The 16883-nt window shown below is 44.3% G+C and overlaps 1 protein-coding gene and 1 non-coding gene across 4 annotated transcripts in view; both read right to left on the reverse strand.

Moving 5' to 3' along the window:
* Positions 1 to 4333: 4333 nt before the first annotated feature.
* FSTL4 (follistatin like 4) overlaps positions 4334 to 16883 on the reverse strand; it is a 432774-nt gene continuing 420224 nt past the window's right edge. For all 3 annotated transcript variants that reach the window (XM_053567330.1, XM_053567331.1, XM_053567329.1), the window contains 2 exons: positions 7953 to 8062; positions 4334 to 5328 (listed from right to left, as the gene is read on the reverse strand). In XM_053567330.1, coding sequence (XP_053423305.1) covers positions 4626 to 5328; positions 7953 to 8062 — 813 coding nt within the window. In that variant the 3' untranslated portion in view covers positions 4334 to 4625. The remainder of the gene's footprint in view (positions 5329 to 7952; positions 8063 to 16883) is intronic.
* Positions 11495 to 11601, reverse strand: LOC128569389 (U6 spliceosomal RNA). The gene has a single exon (XR_008375350.1). It is a non-coding gene; the product is annotated as a U6 spliceosomal RNA (small nuclear RNA).

Below are 16883 nucleotides of genomic sequence, written 5' to 3' on the forward strand. Positions count from 1 at the left end.
GAGTCACGTGCCATCAAGCTTGGTATAGGGGCGAGTCGATTGTTATCGCTTCACAGAACCCAGGATGAGCCCTCTAAAGCCCTGTAGGGTATGGCCCATATTCTCGGGGGCCACATGGGAAAGGGTTAGTTTCATACCAGTGAAAGTGAGCTTGAAAAAAAGGTGTGTGAATTGTGGCTTTGTCAAAAAATAAAACAAAACAGCCCAAAACATGTGAAACACATTGGCGGATAATCACCACTCCCCTCATACCTTCTGCAATTTCACAAACGGTGTTTGGCTAAATTGATCTTCCCCACTTGCTGCCTACAGCTCCAAAGGGAGGCTCTGGATGCAAAAGACAAAGCTTGCGCATCCAAGTGTCTGCTGGGTTGGCTGCTGCCTAAAGCCTGCAGGCCCAGATAAGTTGCTTAAATCCTCAAGTGACTTGGCAGGTAACCCGATGTAAACAAAGGCAGGGAGCGGGTCACATTCCACTGGCTACTTGGGGTCCTGTAGTCACACCCTGAGGATAGGCACTGTATTTTTTTACTCTTGAATTTTTTAAGCATCTCTTTTTTATGGTCTCTATGATTTTGGAGAGAAACCAAGGCAGCTAGACTTTCTTGAACACAACTTCTTTGCCTGCATGCCAGTCTGGGAGCAGACTGAAGCACCTGGCTTATGGGTGACGTCTCACTTGGACCCTGAAGCAAGAAAGCAGCCTGAGCAAAGGGCACTGGGGTTGGGGTAGTGGTCAGGTCAGATGCTCCTTGGTTGGGAGGTGTGGTTGTGGAGCAGTTCAGGAGCAGAGGACCCGCTATACAGTTTGGGAATAGGAGAGGCAGAGATGAAATGGGAAGGCAGAGGCTGGGGAGCTTGGGCCTGCTAACCCTGACGGCTTGGCTGAGATGTTATGGTCCCTATTCGTGCCTGATGATATCCGGCTTCCCTGACACTTCTGAGACAGCCGTCTCTAGTCTTGGCCACCTGACTGCAAAGGTCTGCAAGCTAGGGTTTGGGGCTGAGATTCTGGGTAGCATCCAGTGCGTTCTGAGTTGGTTGGGGAGGCTGGCAGAGGACTTCTGTGGCAGCATCGCAATTGTCCTATGTCATCTGTCAGAGCAGCACTCTGGTGATGCTGAGTGCAGGCGGAGAATGTGAGGTAGACTGAAAGATGCATAGGAGGGAGGTGGGAGGGCGTCTACTCTGCAGGAGGCTGGCTGCTCAAGAGGGGTGTGGGGGGGCGAGATATGTAGGATTTGCTAGTGAAGATGGTTCAGTGTCTGCGGTGTTTGAATGAACACATTATGAAAGATGAGTCAACTCTACTTTTTATGCCCCTTGTAGAAAAGTATATCTAGAATGGATCTGCTTCACGTCTCAGTTCTGAAATCTTTAGTTCACAGGTTATTGGACAATGGAAAACAAGAAGATTTGGCTGTACAAAGCCAGCTCCCAGTTGCTTTCCTATGTGAATACTCATCAGTTGCTATTCTCTATGGCAGTTGGGGTGCCCTCTGCTTTATTTGGGTTTGAAAGTCATCTTCCTGGGCACCTATCTGGAGTTGGGAGCCCTTGTCTGCACAGATGAGCAGGGGAATGGGGGAGAAGTTTGGGTAGTGGGTAGAGATTGTAGGGACTGAGTTTCTGTCTCTAGTGATACTGACTTTAGGTCAAAGTACCTAAAGGTTGGTATTAGTATTTGTCCCTAGCCAAGATTTACAGGGCTCTTCCAGTGTCTTCCTGAGGTCTGAGGAAAGTGACAGGACACCTGAATGGCCAGGAGACTGAAGAAATAAGCCTGGACCAACCCCAGGCAGGGCTGGCTGGGTCAGTGTTGCTGAGCCTAGGGTGACAGCTTTGCCGTGGTGGGGGTGGCTCACTCGCAGGCCTGCTCTTGCAGAAGGCTAACAGGATTGCCTGGAAGCCAGTGGCCCCTCTTCCTATCATCCATCTGGAGCTGGCTGTGTGGGCTCTTGGACCCAAAACCTTCATGCAGAGTTCTGCTCCCTTGACTAGAAGGAGAGTGAGGGCCTTCATTTCAAAGCCTTATTGTTTCCACAGGTGCGGATAATTTGTCATTTTGGGCAAAAAACTTGAGTTTTTGTGAAAGTAATTTTATTTTAAAATTACTGAGACAGTTTATGTAAGTGGCTTTTTTGGTGATTCTTTTGGTAAAGTCAATACTTCATTTTAGGAAAGTAAAATATTAGTTGTGGCTTGCCCCTGGGTGTTCAGCAGGAGGATGACCTCTGCTGGGTTAGTTCTGGGAGGCCCACCTTTGGCAACACATCTCCAGCCAGTGGCTTTCACAGCATGCTCCTCCAGGCTCTTCTGGAGACAGGTGTGGGAGGAAGGGCAGGAGGTCTGGCCCTATTCCCTCACTACCCAGCTGGGCAGCAATATTGGTCTCACTGCTAAAACACATTTGCTCCCCCTACATTTGTGATTCTGCCTCTTGGGGCTGGAATCCTGAAACTCTGGCCTGAGGAAACTCTGGAAACAGCCAAAGCTGTTTCCTGCTTTGGTTCAATGGTGTCCAGCAGGCTGGCAGTGAGACCTAAGCTAGCTGTCCCCAGTAACTGCACACGAGGACAGAGAAAGGCAGATATGCTTTCCAGACACACTTAGGGCCAGAAGGAACAGTGGGAAAAGAACAGACATTGCAGAAGTTGACTCTATAAACTCCTGATTTTTTTTTTTAAAAAGACCATTCTGGATTAGTTTGGTCTCTTCCTTAGAATAATATACAGCTCAGAGGGGCTGAGGTTGTGGCCTGGTGGTCAGTGGGACTCTTTTTCCTTTTGGTTCAGAGACTTTTTCTGCCAGGGGCTGACACAATTTAAGAGATTTTATCAAAAGGAAACATTTAGGAAAGTTGGAGAATTTCAGTGGTAAAAATGGGGCTTTGGGAGTAAATGCATCAAGATATTGAGGCAGAAAAAAAGAAAGAGTGAGATGCATTATCCATCCATCCCAGCTATTGTGAAATCGGATTATTAGGCTTTTAGGTTAGTTTCTATAACCTTTATCTATATAGCTTACCTTTTGAAATCTAAATCTAAAAGATGAACAGACGTGTTATCCTAGGCACAGTCCTGAAGTTGTAGGGAACAGGAATTTGGTGGACCAAGAAACATGAGATGTAGAAGAGGGAAATTTGGGGGGCAGATGAGCTGGGCAGTCAGGTGGGAGTGAAAATGAGCTGTGTGTATCGTCAGTGACTCAGGTGTAGGTCTGCCTCTCCTTGAAAAGGGTCATTCCTTGACAGCAAACGAAAATCATGGCCATGTCAGCAGGTGAAGGTGGCTAAATTAGCTAAGGTGTCTGTGGTGGGACCCCCTCTCCCAACCCCGTGGGGCTAACAAAATGATCCTTCAATCCTGTAAGCATGAAGTTTTGGCCACTGACATGAGACAGAGGGAAGGAGTGTTCTGAGACCCCTGGGAGCCTCATTTTTGCTGAGAGTTCTGACCTAGGTGGTCTCAACAGGGCTAGCTGGGTTACTTCTTTGATGCCCACCCAAGAGTCACCATAGCCTGAGACATTTGGGAATAACACAGCAGTGCCAGCCTGCAGCCTTGCGAACCTGGGTTTTGGAGTGTATGCATGTTGGGGTACGTAAGCACGAAAAGCCTTGCTGAAACAGTGTTGATGGGGGCTAGGATACCAGAGCTGAGTGGATGGGCCATAGGCAGACAAAAAAATCAATTTTTAGCAGGTACAGCCTCAAGAACCCCCAGGATCCACTGTGTGTCTGGGGTTTCTGTGCTGAGCCTAGAGGCTGCCTATACCTTATCAGGCAAGCCCAGCTTGCCAGAATCTGGGCTTCTGGGCCTGGTTCATGAAAAGCAGGCACACGGGAGCAGGTCCTGAACTCTGGGGCTCCCAGCACAGAACCAAGTCTTTACCAACATTGTGGCACTCTGTAAAGAACCAGGGCTGGTGAGAGGTTGGAGGGCCAGTGTTCTTGGGTGACCACTGTTCTTTCTGGCTATGGAATATGGGGTTGTGACCCCAAGAGACATGGGCTAAGGCAGGGAAGACGACAGCTGGACCTCAGAGAACATCTGCTTATTAGCAATTGAGATTATAAAAAATTATTTTTTAATCAAAAATTTCCAAAATAAAGTGAGTGATTTCCCCTTCCCCCAAGATGAAATAAGTCCTGTTGGCTCTCCCTCAGGCTTACAAGTCAAATGGAAAGAAAAGCAAGAAGCAGCTGTGAAGGAGAAACGTGGTCCCGGGCAGGGAGGGAGAGCCCCAGCCCCTGGTCGGCCTCTGCTTCCAGGCCACTCGGTCAGGGTGAGTCTGGCAGGCTCTGGCAGGAAAGGACGTGACGTCAGCCGCGGCGTCCCCAGGTCACGTGGCGTGCAGCCCGGCACAGAAATGATTCCTTTACACAGCAGCCGCATGTGATCGCACTGCAGCTCAAGGCATAAATCATACTTCCTAACGAAAAAACCCGGATCTTGGTAGCAGCGCGAACCATATACTGGGAAACTTGCAAGGAGACCAGTGTTGAACCACAAAGCGAATACAGGTTTTTGCTTTTTGTCTGGAAAAATGTACAAGCGCCAGCTTGGGAGTGCGGTGTCAGGACGAGGCCGTGCTCCTTGGCCCAGGGCTCTGCTGGGGGTCCCTCAGACCTCGCCCACCCACACCACCGTGGTCCCCCCCTTTACGCCCGACACCTCACACCGCAGTGCGTTTTGTCTCCCATTGATGAGGAACAGCGACTCTTGGGCCGGAGTGAGGAGGTACTGTCCGAACAGCCCACTGTCCCTCACGATCCGTCGGGGGCCCCCCCAGGGCCGGCTGGGCCCCGCGGGCGGCCCCTTCAGATCCTCCAGCACGGCGGCCTTGCCCACCGGCAGCTCCAGGAAGAGCAGGCCGGGCCCCCGCGCCAGTGCGGCGTACGCGGCGTACTGGTTGGCCTGGGTGAAGGAGCGCTGGAAGGCCAAGTCCGAGACGCCCGGCCGCGCGTCCAGCCGGGACCGCGTCTGGATCTCCCCCCGAGTGGTGACTTCCTGCACGTGCAGCCAGGGACTGTCGGCAGCTGCGCTGACCACGAAGCGCCCGTCCGGGGACACGTGTGGGGTGCCTGCCACGTCACCGTTGGGGCCGACCACGGAGTCCGTGACACTGTCGATGATCAGCTGCGGGGTGGCGGGCACGGAGCTGTCCGGCCCGCACTGCACGAAGAAGTAGCCGCCGCGGTGGGTGTGCGCCATGGCCTGCGGCACGCAGCCGTGCTGCTGGAGGCCGATGGTCTTGAGCAGCAGCAGTGTCTCCAGGTCCACCTTGTGGACCGCGGGGCCCGACTTGTTGAGGATGAAGCCAAACCTGGGAGGGGAAGCACTGAGGTCAGAAGTCGAGAGGCCTCTTCTAGGGGTGGGGTATCTGTCATTTGTCTTAACTGATCACTCCCCTTTCCCTTTGTCATAATGAAAAGGCGTGGTGGCTCAGCCTGTAATACTAGCGTTCTGGGAGGTGGAGGCTGGATGATCGCGTGAGACTTTGATCTCTATTAAAATTGAAAAAATTAGCAGGTTCCTCAAGTCCCGGCTATTTGGAGGCTGAGGCAGGAGGCTTGCTTGAGCCCAGGGATTTGAAGTTGCTGTGAGCTATGATGCCGGGACACTCTAGCCTAGGTGACATGGTGAGACTATGTCAAAAAAAAAAAAAAAAAAGCAGCTGTTAATGAGATTCAGCATTCTGCCAGGGGATGGCTTCATAGGCAAATTATCTGTGGTGTCAAACCAAATGCAGTTGAGTTACAATCATTCTTAGATTTATGCTGTTTTTTGAGATAGGGTCTCGCCCTGCTGCCCAGGCTGGAGTGCAGTAGTGCAGTTACAGCTTACTGTAGCCTTAAACTTCTGGGCTCAAGTGGTCCTCCTGCCTTAGCCTCCTGAGTAGCTGGGACTACAGGCACATGCCACTATGTCTGGCTACTTTTTAAAGTTTTTTTTGTATGGACAGAGTCTTGTTATATTGCTCAGGCTGGTCTCAAACTATCCTGCTGCGTTGGCTTCCGAATGTACCAGGATTACACTTGTGAGCCACTGTGCCCAGTGATATATGCTCTTGTAACATGTGCACATCTTTAGAAAAGGTGAAGGAGCAGGGAGAAAGGACTTTTGGTAGCTTCATCATTTAGGATGCCTGTGATCTCCTTCCCTGAGGCCTGTGCCAGCTGGGGAGTGAGGGGCCTGTGTCTGGAAGGGGAGTGTGGAGGAAAAGGGCAAGTGATGACTGCCTGGACTCTTTTGAGGACAAGATGGGAGATTCTATGTCCTCGCTGTTTCTAGCCTAAGCTGTGAGTCAGAATTTGAACACATAGACACAGCTGGATAAGTATAGATTTAATATCAGTGTCCCTTCCCCAGGGAGAGGACTGTGCAGGGGCAGTCCCTTCCCTGGCCACACTGACAGAGTGGATAGGAAAAACCTTGGACGAGAGTGCCAAGGACAGCTTTATTGGAGCCAGTTGGCTTGTTGCTGGGCCGCTGCCCTGCAAGCTGTGGAGCCTGAGGCAAGCTGCTTGCCTCTCTGAGCCTCCCAGACACTAGCTACTTCCTGGGGCTGTTGGGAGGATTAGATCTAAGAGGGAACTTTAGAGGAGGAGCTCAAGTAGGTGGTAGTTGCTCACATCTGAACCTTCTGAAATTCCTTGTCAAAGGTTGGTTGCAAGTGTGGAATGCCCTGACTTCCCTTTGATCCTGAGGGCCTGTGCCTAGATCCCCTGCCTGCAGAGAGCCTTTGGCACTGTGTACAACTACAGGAACAGAGCAAAATATCATCTATAATTTTCTCTTGAAAAACTATACCCAGAGTAGGGGAAAGTGCTGCTTCCCCCCCAGGCATGTCTTTAAAGCATCCTTCAAGAGCCAGAGCATGGAAAGAGCAAGATAGAAAACCCCACTTTTATAAGGAACTTGAAGGTGAAAGCCACACACAGGAGCTGTAGAGACTCTGCATTTGTACGACTCCAGCTGAAATGGACCTCTTTGTGAGGGTTGCACCATTTAATACAACGGGAGAGGCTCTTGTGCAAGTACTCTCTGCGGTGAGGGGGTCATAAAGTGCTTTCTTTCTTGGGCAAGAGTAAATGGGTGAGCCTCCAGCATCAGCTTGCAAAAATGAATCATCTCTTCCTGGAGAGAGGTGCTTGATGGCAGATTACAGAAAGGCATAAATAGGGCCCAAGCACATTTAGGAACTTGATGACTTAGAGAGCAGGCTTGTTCTTCTAGCAATGGTAACTTTATAGAAAATGTTTGGGGTTCTCTGAACTGAACAGGGAGTGGGACGTTTGTAGTTGAGGCCATGACTTGTTATGATTAGGTTGATTTTTTAGATGTTGGCAAACCATGACAATGAGGAAGCCTGGTCTCTTTGTAGGTCCCGTGTACTGAGGGTCATGGGGCTCCTGGAGGAATCATGGGCTGTGGTTAGTCAGGAAGGAGGCAAAATGAGGCACAGAAGACTTGGCTTTGAATTTAATCTGACTCTGCCAATTCCTGACTCTGTGGCATTGGTCAGTGTCTTAACTTCTCTGATCCTCATTTCCTCATCTGTAAAATAGGGGTCAAGACTGCCTCTACTAGATTTTGCATCTAGCAGGTAGAGTGCTCAATTTGCTATGATTGTTTCTTTTTGTCCTATATTGTCATTACCTTGAGGATGAAAATTCCTGACCTCATGGGGCTTCTGAGGGCATTAGGAACTGGCTACTATCTTTAACAGAGCCACTGACTCTAAGTGATAAGGACTAGGCTCTGGGCCTGCTTTGCTACAGATGGTCCATTTCTCTGTCTCTTCCTGATGGGGTCCAAACCCAGCACAGGAGGAATGGGGTTGGGGGAGATAGAGAAAGGAGGAGCCGCCCACCTCCCACCCTGGACGAAGCTGCCCCTTGCAGGGTTGAGCTGGAGTCCTTCAGAGGCATCTTGGGCTAGTCTCACCTGATGTGGTTGATGATGAGGTTTGTTGGGGGAATGAAGAAATCGTCCACTCCTGCAAAGGGTGTGCGGATGAGGTGCTGGCCCTGGCCAGTGCTGGCTTCTGTGATTACCTACAACACAGAGTGGGAATCCTTGTGAGGGCCATTCAGGTGGGGACTGCTTTGGAGATAGATGATGAATAAACCACAGTCTCAGGACTGGGGGGTGGGGGTAAAGTAGGAGCTGTTTGAGTAGGTCATAGGCAGGGACTGAGCCTTCCTGGAAGAGGATGTGTGGGATGGGAGAGAATGTCCCCCTCGCTCCCTCCTTTGTGGTCAGCTGCCGTGACGGCAGAGTGAGGACCGAGGGATAGTGTTGGGGCTTCCAAGGGAGGTCTCCAAAACCGAAACAGCACTCTAATTGCCCAGAGACAACCTCCTCTCCAAATGGGGAATCCTACCTCCTGCATATATAGGCCACCCAGGGGAAGAGGGAGAGAGCTTTCAATAATCAAAATGTTAAATGGTAGAACTGCTTGCTGGGAATCCATTTTTCTTTGGCGCCCAGTGCTGGGGCCAGTTTGTTAGGAGTCTCTGTCTGATGCTGCTCACAGGTTGTTTTCTGAGAGCGGAGACGTGAGAGTTTAGTAGAGAAGATAGACACTCTGCAGGGATGTATCTCAGAGATCTGCTCACGTTGTTTAGACATCTTGCAATTAGAATGCTGGGGAAGAGGTTCTGGTCTCATGGAGGGAACTTGCTGTGGAAAGTAAACAATTAGGCTTTGTATAAATCGGTAGCAACAGAGCATGGCTGCCTTTGTTTCCCTGGAGGTAACACATGCTCCTTGGTGGACGTAGCAGAAGGCACAGAGAGGCATGCCCTGCTGTGTTTGTGGCAGGGCAAGGGTACTATGGCAGCTCAGAACAGAGCTGGGTGGTGTGTGAGGTCAGATTGGATGAGAGAGTGGTCTGGAGGCCCTGCCATCAAGTCTCTGTGGCCAGGCTGGCAGCGTCCCATTCACCACAGAGGCCCAAGCCAGCTAGCTGTCCTTCTTCCCTCTGCACATGCTCATCAGTCTTAAGCTCTAGGCCATTGCCCAGAAGGGGTAGACCAGCAGCCAGATGAAGGGCTTGGCCAGCTTATGAGCAGTTTTGCCTCACGGGCACCAAGGACAAACCCAGACCCTCTGGGCAGGACCAGAGGCAGATGCTAGACCCTGGAACGGGCAGAGTGCTGGCCTGGAGTAAAGCAGGCTATGGTTCTCAGTCTCAGGGTGGGTCTAAAGTTGCATTAGGTTATTTTCCTGTGATTAGTTTTTTAAATGGTCAAATGATACTCCCATGGAAAGTCCACAGGAAAAAATTCATACAACTGGCATTAAGAAAATATCAGCATTAGGAAACTGGATCTTACAGAGTCTGAAGGAAAACGCTGGAGAATTCCAAACTGCCATGTAATCATTACTTGATATCAGGCCTGTCATTATAGGTTATAGTAGAGATGGAAAATTACAGGCTGTCACTGGTCAGTGTCATTCACGCTTTGCTGCTCTGACACCCTATATTCAGAGGTGACTTCGTCAAAAACGCAGACCATGGGCCATTGAAACGATGGGCACCTGTCAGCCTTGTTTCTCCAAGTCCAGAATTCCTTTTTGGCTTTTTCTTGTGTCCTAGCACCTGGCTCAGCCCGTAAGTGCCCCAAGGATAACCGTCAAGCCCTCAAATTTGTTAGCTCTGTGGGCTTGGTTCAGGAGTACATATGTGGCTGAATGTCCGTGTATGCTGGTTGGTTGTCAGGGTGGGTACAAGAAGGCTGGGCATCTCACTCAGAGGGGTGGACAAGGCCAGCCAAGAAGTGACTTGTGGTGGGGAGCAAATTGAGACAGGCTGAGAGGCATCTGAAAGCTGGCCTGAGATAGGTGGGCAAGAGGGTGCAGGGAAGAACTCGGAAGATGCCAAATGTTCAAAATTGGTTGCTGGGGAGGGCCTTCGTGGAATGAGCCACATTCACAGAAACACCTTCAAGAAGTCTTAGCAAAGTTTGTTTTACAAATCCTCAGTGTTGGATACTTAGAAACAATATTAGGATTTTATTTTTAATGTTTTGCAAATGTAATGCAGTAACATATCATGTTGTAGCTAAATCTTTGTTCACATCTGTGATTTTGGCCTTTGGATAAATTCTATGAAGTTAAATTGCTGGGTCAAAAATCATTCTTTGGGGCTTTTTGTTCACATTTCCAAATTACTCACCAAAAGGCAGCGCCAGTTGACTTTTCCAGGAGCAGTTTTGTAAGTACTGGTTTCCTTAGTCCCAGCCCAGGGTGAAGGAAGTTGGTTTATTCAAGCTCTTTCTTTTGGTGAAAGACTTTGGGGTCTTTTGTGGACATTGTGGTCTAATTTCTGGTATTAAAATGCTTTTTGGATTTTGTCATTTAAGCAAAGATATACTATTGGTTTTGGAGGGATAGTCTTTATTAAAATTAAAGAATTTCCCTGTATTCCTAATTTAGGATTTTTATTAAGAATACCTTCTATATTTAATTAAATGCCTTTTCAGCATTTATTGAAGATATTCTACATTTTTTTCTTTTAATTTGTTGGTATCTAAATAATGCTGACTGCTTTCCTGAGAGTAAACCATTGCATGCGGGGAGTGAGTGTCCAGGTCTAAGTCTTTAGATACATTGCTGGACTCTATTTTTAATATTATGTTCAGAATTTTGTTCTATATTCATAAGTGAGATTAGCCTATAGTTTTAATTTTATACTACTTTATTTTTATAATTATAATTATACTGGCTCTTTAAAATAAACCAAGGAGCTGTACATATTCCCCCATGGTCTTGGTACAGTTCAAGTAATAGTAAAATTATCTCTGTTTTGAAGACTTGATAAAACTTAGCTGAACTTTTTTTTTTTTTTTGAGACAGAGTCTCACTGTGTCACCCTTGGTAGAGTGCCGTGGTGTCACAGTTTATAGTAACCTCAAACTCTTGGGCTTAACTGATTCTCTTGCCGCAGCCTCCCAAGTAGCTGGGACTATAGGCGCCCACTACAATGCCCAGCTATTTTTTGGTTGCAGTTGTCATTGTTATTTATTTAGCTGGCCTGGGCTGGGTTTGAACCCGCCACCCTTGGTGTATGTGGCCGGCACCGTAATCACTGTGCTATGGGTGCCAAGCCAGAACTTTTTTTAATTTTTAAAAATATCTTCTATGGTAATTTCTGTATTTCATAGGTTAGTTTTTACTTATTTTTACATTTTGCAAGTAATCTAGTTTTCTAGGTTTTTAAAATTTGTTTGCCTCTGAGTTTCTATTCGCAGATATGCTCCTATACTTGCAATAACATCCCTGTTCTCATTCCTTATTTTGTCTATTTTTGTTCATCCTTTTTTCAAGGTTGTAAAGGATTAATTTATTTGTTCTTTTTTTTTTTCTAGATCCAGAACAAAACTGAATTATAAAACTGAATGATAAAAGCTTGGAAACTTATAATTATACACTGAAGTTGGTAGGGATATCACTACTCTCTCTGTAAGTTGAGAGAAAAAAGTTAAAATTTGGAATGCTTTATAAATTGGTTTGTTATCCTTGAGCAGAGGTCATGATACTCTTTTATGTATTGTTCTAATTTTAGTATATGTGCTACCAAAGTGAATACTTTTTGTTTTCTATTAATTTCAACCTTTATTAATCTCTTCTAGTCAGTAACTTTTTTTTTTCTAATTTCTTAAAAATACTTCTTTTGCAGGCTTTTGAGCCACAAATATTCTTTGGGGATAGCTTTCTCTGTGTCCCATAGGTTTTGATGTGAAATAGTCTCTTTTTCATTACTTTTAAGACCATTTGGAATTTTCCTTTTAATTTCTTCTTTGATTCAATAGTTATCCAGACTTGTTATAACCTATAACATCTATTTTTATAAACATTTTAAAGTTTTCTTTAGTGATATACTTTTGCATATGTGGACACATAAAAAATTCTCTTTGACAGATGAAATGTTTTCTATAAATGTACTAAACTAAGTTTCCTGTTTATATTTTTCAATTTCCTGTCATCATTTTGTTTCCTTTGAATATATAATTTAAGTACATTTTAAATCAATTTCTTGTCTTTTTAATCACTCTTGTTTTATGTATTTACTTGTTATATTGTTTGATCCATATTGGCTGTTCATCCCCTAATGTCTCTCAATATTCTGGTTAGTGCTTTTAATCCTAAATTTTCGTTTGTCTGATGTTAACATTATCACTCATGAGTATCTTTTTGTTTACCTGTCCTCACTGTTTTAGCTCTTTTATATTCAATCTTCTTTATTATTACTTCAAGTTATTGCTGGTTTTTCTTCTTTTTTTAAAATTAAATTTGATCATCTTTGCTTTTTTTTTTCTTTTTGAGACAGAGTCTCATTATGTCACCGTTGGTAGAGTGTCGTGGTGTCACAGTTCACAGCAACCTCAAACTCTTCGGCTTAACTGATTCTCTTGCCTCAGACTCCCAAGTAGCTGGGACTACAAGTGCCTGCCACAGTGCTCAGCTTTTTTTTTTGTTGTTATTATCATTGTTGTTTAGCAGGCCCTGGCCAGGTTAGAACCCACCAGCCCTGGTGCATGTGGCTGGCACCCTAACCACTAAGCTACAGACATCAAAGCGATCATTTCTGCTTTTTTTTTTTTTTTTTTTGGAGTATTTTTACTCTGTCCTACTTCCTGTACTCCTTACTCTTATTTTTATAGAAATAATATGTCTTTCATTACAGATTAGTATTGGAATTTTTCTTTCAATATATCTCTAATTCAAATGTCCTCATTTAGCACTTATTGTGCATTTCCAGATAGTCTCTTCCCCTCCACTTTACTTTTATTTTTAGATCTTTCCCTCTTAGTTTATTACTTCCCACTGTTCCCTCTTACTGTTCTTCACCTTGATGCCTCTGATCTGGTTCACCTGATGTTTACTGGTGTCATTCCTCAGATGGGGCCTGGGAGTTCTCCCATAACAACTTCTTTTGTATTGATAAGTGAACCGTGTTTTGTCTGGGAATAGGACTCTTGGGTTTCCAGCCCTTTCACTTAGTAGCGTGGAGACGTGATCCTATGGTCTTCCAGCTCCATTGTCAGTGAGAAGTCCAATGCCAATTTGATTTTCCTTTTATAGGTAACTTCTTCTTTCTGTCTTAAAACTTTTAAGATTTCGGGCGGTGCCTGTGGCTCAGTGACTAGGGCGCCAGCCCCATATACTGAGGGTGGCAGGTCCAGACCCAGCCCCAGCCAAACTGTAACAACAACAACAAAAATAGCTGGGTGTTGTGGTGGGGGCCTGTAGTCCTAGCTACTTGGGAGGCTCAGATAAGAGAATCGCCTAAGCCCAAGAGCTGGGGGTTGCTGTGACCTGTGACGCCACGGCACTCTACCGAGGGTGATAAAGTGAGACTCTGTCTCTACAAAACAAACAAACAAACAAAAAAAACTTTTAAGATTTCCCCTTCAGTTATGGAATTTTCTCCATAAGTGCAGAGATGTGTTATTTCTCATCAATTTAGCTGGAACTTATAGATCCCTTTCAGCATATATGATTAAGTTTCTTCAGCATGAACATTTTATTCCAAATTTACTTAATGTTTGACTCCGTTCTAATCTTTATCTTTTCTTTCCAAGCTTTTATCATTCCCACTTTATGTTTTATTTTTTTTATTAATATTAAATCATAGCTGTGTACATTAATGCGATCATGGGGCACCATACATTGGTTTTATAAACAGTTTGACACATTTTCATCACACTGGTTAACATAGCCTTCCTGGCATTTTCTTAGTTATTGTGTTAAGACATTTATATTCTACATTTACTAAGTTTCACATGTACCCTTGTAAGATGCACCACAGGTGTAATCCCACCTATCACCCTCCCTCTGCCCATCGTCCCCCCTTCCTCCCCTCCCTCTCCCCATTCCCCATATTCTTAGGTTATAACTGGGTTATACCTTTCATATGAAAGCCAAAAATTAGTTTCATAGTAGGGCTGAGTACATTGGATACTTTTCCTTCCATTCTTGAGATACTTTACTAAGAAGAATATGTTCCAGCTCCATCCATGTAAACATGAATGAGGTAAAGTCTCCATCCTTCTTTAAGGCTGCATAATATTCCATGGTGTACATATACCACAGTTTATTAATTTATTCGTGGATCGATGGGCACTTGGGCTTTTTCCATGACCTAGCAATTGTGAATTGGGCTGCAATAAACATTCTGGTGCAAATATCTTTGTTATAATGTGATTTTTGGTCTTCTGGGTATATATCTAGTAGAGGAATTATAGGATTGAATGGCAGGTCTATTTTTAGATCTCTAAGTGTTCTTGAAACATCTTTCCAAAAGGAATGTATTAATTTGCATTCCAACCAGCAGTGCAGAAGTGTTCCCTTTTCTTCACATCCACGCCAACATCTCTGGTCTTGGGATTGTGTGATATGGGCTAATCTTACTGGAGTTAGATGGTATCTCAAGGTAGTTTTGATTTGCATTTCTCTGATGATTAAAGATGATAAGCATTTTTTCATATGTCTGTAGGCTGTGCCTTTCTTCTTCAGAGAAGTTTCTTTTCAAGTCCCTTGCCCAGCCTGCGATGGGATCACTTGTTCTATTCTTGCTTATACATTTGAGTTCTCTGTGGATTCTGGTTATTAAACCTTTGTCACAGACATAAACTGAAAGTATCTTCTCCCATTCTGAGGGCTGTCTGCTTGCTTTACTTACTGTGTTCTTGGCTGTGCAGAAGCTTTTTAGTTTGATCAGGTCCCAGTAGTGTATTTTTGAAGCTGCTTCAATTGCCTGGGGGTCCTTTTCATAAAATACTTGCCCAGACAGATTTCTTCAAGGGTTTTGCCTGCACTCTCTTCTAGTATTTTTATAGTTTCATGTCTTAAGTTTAAATCTTTAATCCAGTGAGAGTCTATCTTGGTTAATGGTGAAAGGTGGGTCCAGTTTCAGTCTTCTGCAGGTTGCCAGCCAGTTCACCCAGCACCATTTGTTAAATAGGGAATCTTTTCCCCCACTGAATGTTTTTAATTGGCTTGTCAAAGATCAGATAACTGTAAGTAGCTGGATTCATCTCTTGGTTCTCTATTTTGTTCCAGACATCTACTTCTCTGTTTTTGTGCCAGTACCATGCCGTTTTGATCACTATTGATTTATAGTATAGTCTGAGGTCTGGTAGTGTGATTCCTCCTGCTTTGTTTTTATTTCTGAGTAATGTCTTGGCTATTCGAGGTTTTTTTTTTTGATTCCATATAAAACTAAGTACTATTTTTTCAAGATCTTTAAAGTATGACAGTGGGGCTTTAATAGGGATTGCATTAAAATTGTATATTGCTTTGGGTTGTATGGACATTTTAACAATGTTGAACTTCCCAGTCATGAGCATGGTATGCTTTTCCATTTGTTAACGTTTTCAGCTATTTCTTTTCTTAGAGTTTCATAGTTCTCTTTATAGAGATCTTTCACATCTTTTGTTAGATAAACTCCCAAATATTTCATCTTCTTTGGCACTACTGTGAACGGAATAGAGTCCTTAACCATTTTTTCAGCTTGACTATTGTTGGTATATATAAAGGCTACTGATTTATAAATGTTGATTTTGTAACCTGAGATGCTGCTGTATTCCTTGATCACTTCTAAGAGTTTTGTAGTAGAATCCCTGGTGTTTTCCAGATACACAATCATATTATCTTCTGACCCTATATGGATACCCTTGATCGCCTTTTCTTCCCTAATTGCAATGGCTAAAACTTTCATCACAATGTTAAAGAGCAGTGGAGACAATGGGCAGCCTTTTCTAGTTCCTGATATGAGTGGAAATGATTTCAGTTTAACTCCATTCAATATGATATTGGCTGTGGGTTTGCTGTAGATGGACTCTATTAGTTTAAGAAATGTCCCTTCTATACCAATTTTCTTAAGTGTTCTGATCATGAAGGGATGCTGGATATTATCAAAAGCTTTTTGTTTTTTAATTTGTTTATGTGCTGAATTATACTTATGGTATTACATATATTAAACCAGCCTTGAGACCCTGGGGTAAAACCGACTTGGTCATGATGTATAATTTGTTTGATATGTTGCTGGATTCTGTTAGGATCTTGTTGAATATTTTTGCCTCTATATTCATTAGTGATATTGGTCTATAATTTTCTTTTCTTGTTGGGTCTTTTTCTGGTTTGGGATTCAGGGTGATGTTTGCTTCATAGAACATGTTGGGTTGTCTTCCTTCTTTTTCTAAGTTTTGGAACAGGTTGAGTAATATAGGTACTAGTTCCTTTTTAAAGCTTTGGTAGAATTCTGATGCGAAGCCATCTGGTCCCGGGCTTTTCTTTTTAGGGAGATCTCATATGGTTGATGCTATTTCAGAACTTGATATTGGCATGTTCAACATTTCCACTTGATTCTGGCTAAGTCTTGGAAGGTGATGTGCTTCCAAGTATTGGTCAATTTCCTTCAAATTTTCATGTTTGTGAGAATAATAATATTCTCACAAATATTGTAATATTCATTAAGGATTTTTTTAATTTCTGAGGAGTCTGTTGTTACTTTGTCTTTGTTGTTTCTGATTGATGAAATTAGAGATTTTACTCTTTTTTTCCTCGTTAGGTTAGCCAAAGGTTTATCTATTTTATTGACCTTTTCGAAAAACCAACTTTTTGATTTATTGATCTGTTGTATAATTCTTTTGTTTTCAATTTCATTTAATTCTGCTCTAACTTTGGTTATTTATTTTCTTCTACTGGGTTTGGGGTTGGAATGTTCTTCTTCTCTAGTTACTTGAGATGTCCCATTAAGTTGTTAACTTCCTCTCTTTCTGTTCTCCTGAGGAAGGCTTGCAGTGCTATTAATTTCCCTCTTAGGACTGCCTTTGCGGTATCCCAGAGGTTCTGATAATTCACGCC

The sequence above is a fragment of the Nycticebus coucang genome, chromosome 17 (assembly GCF_027406575.1).
Source record: "Nycticebus coucang isolate mNycCou1 chromosome 17, mNycCou1.pri, whole genome shotgun sequence".
Lineage (NCBI taxonomy): Eukaryota > Metazoa > Chordata > Mammalia > Primates > Lorisidae > Nycticebus > Nycticebus coucang.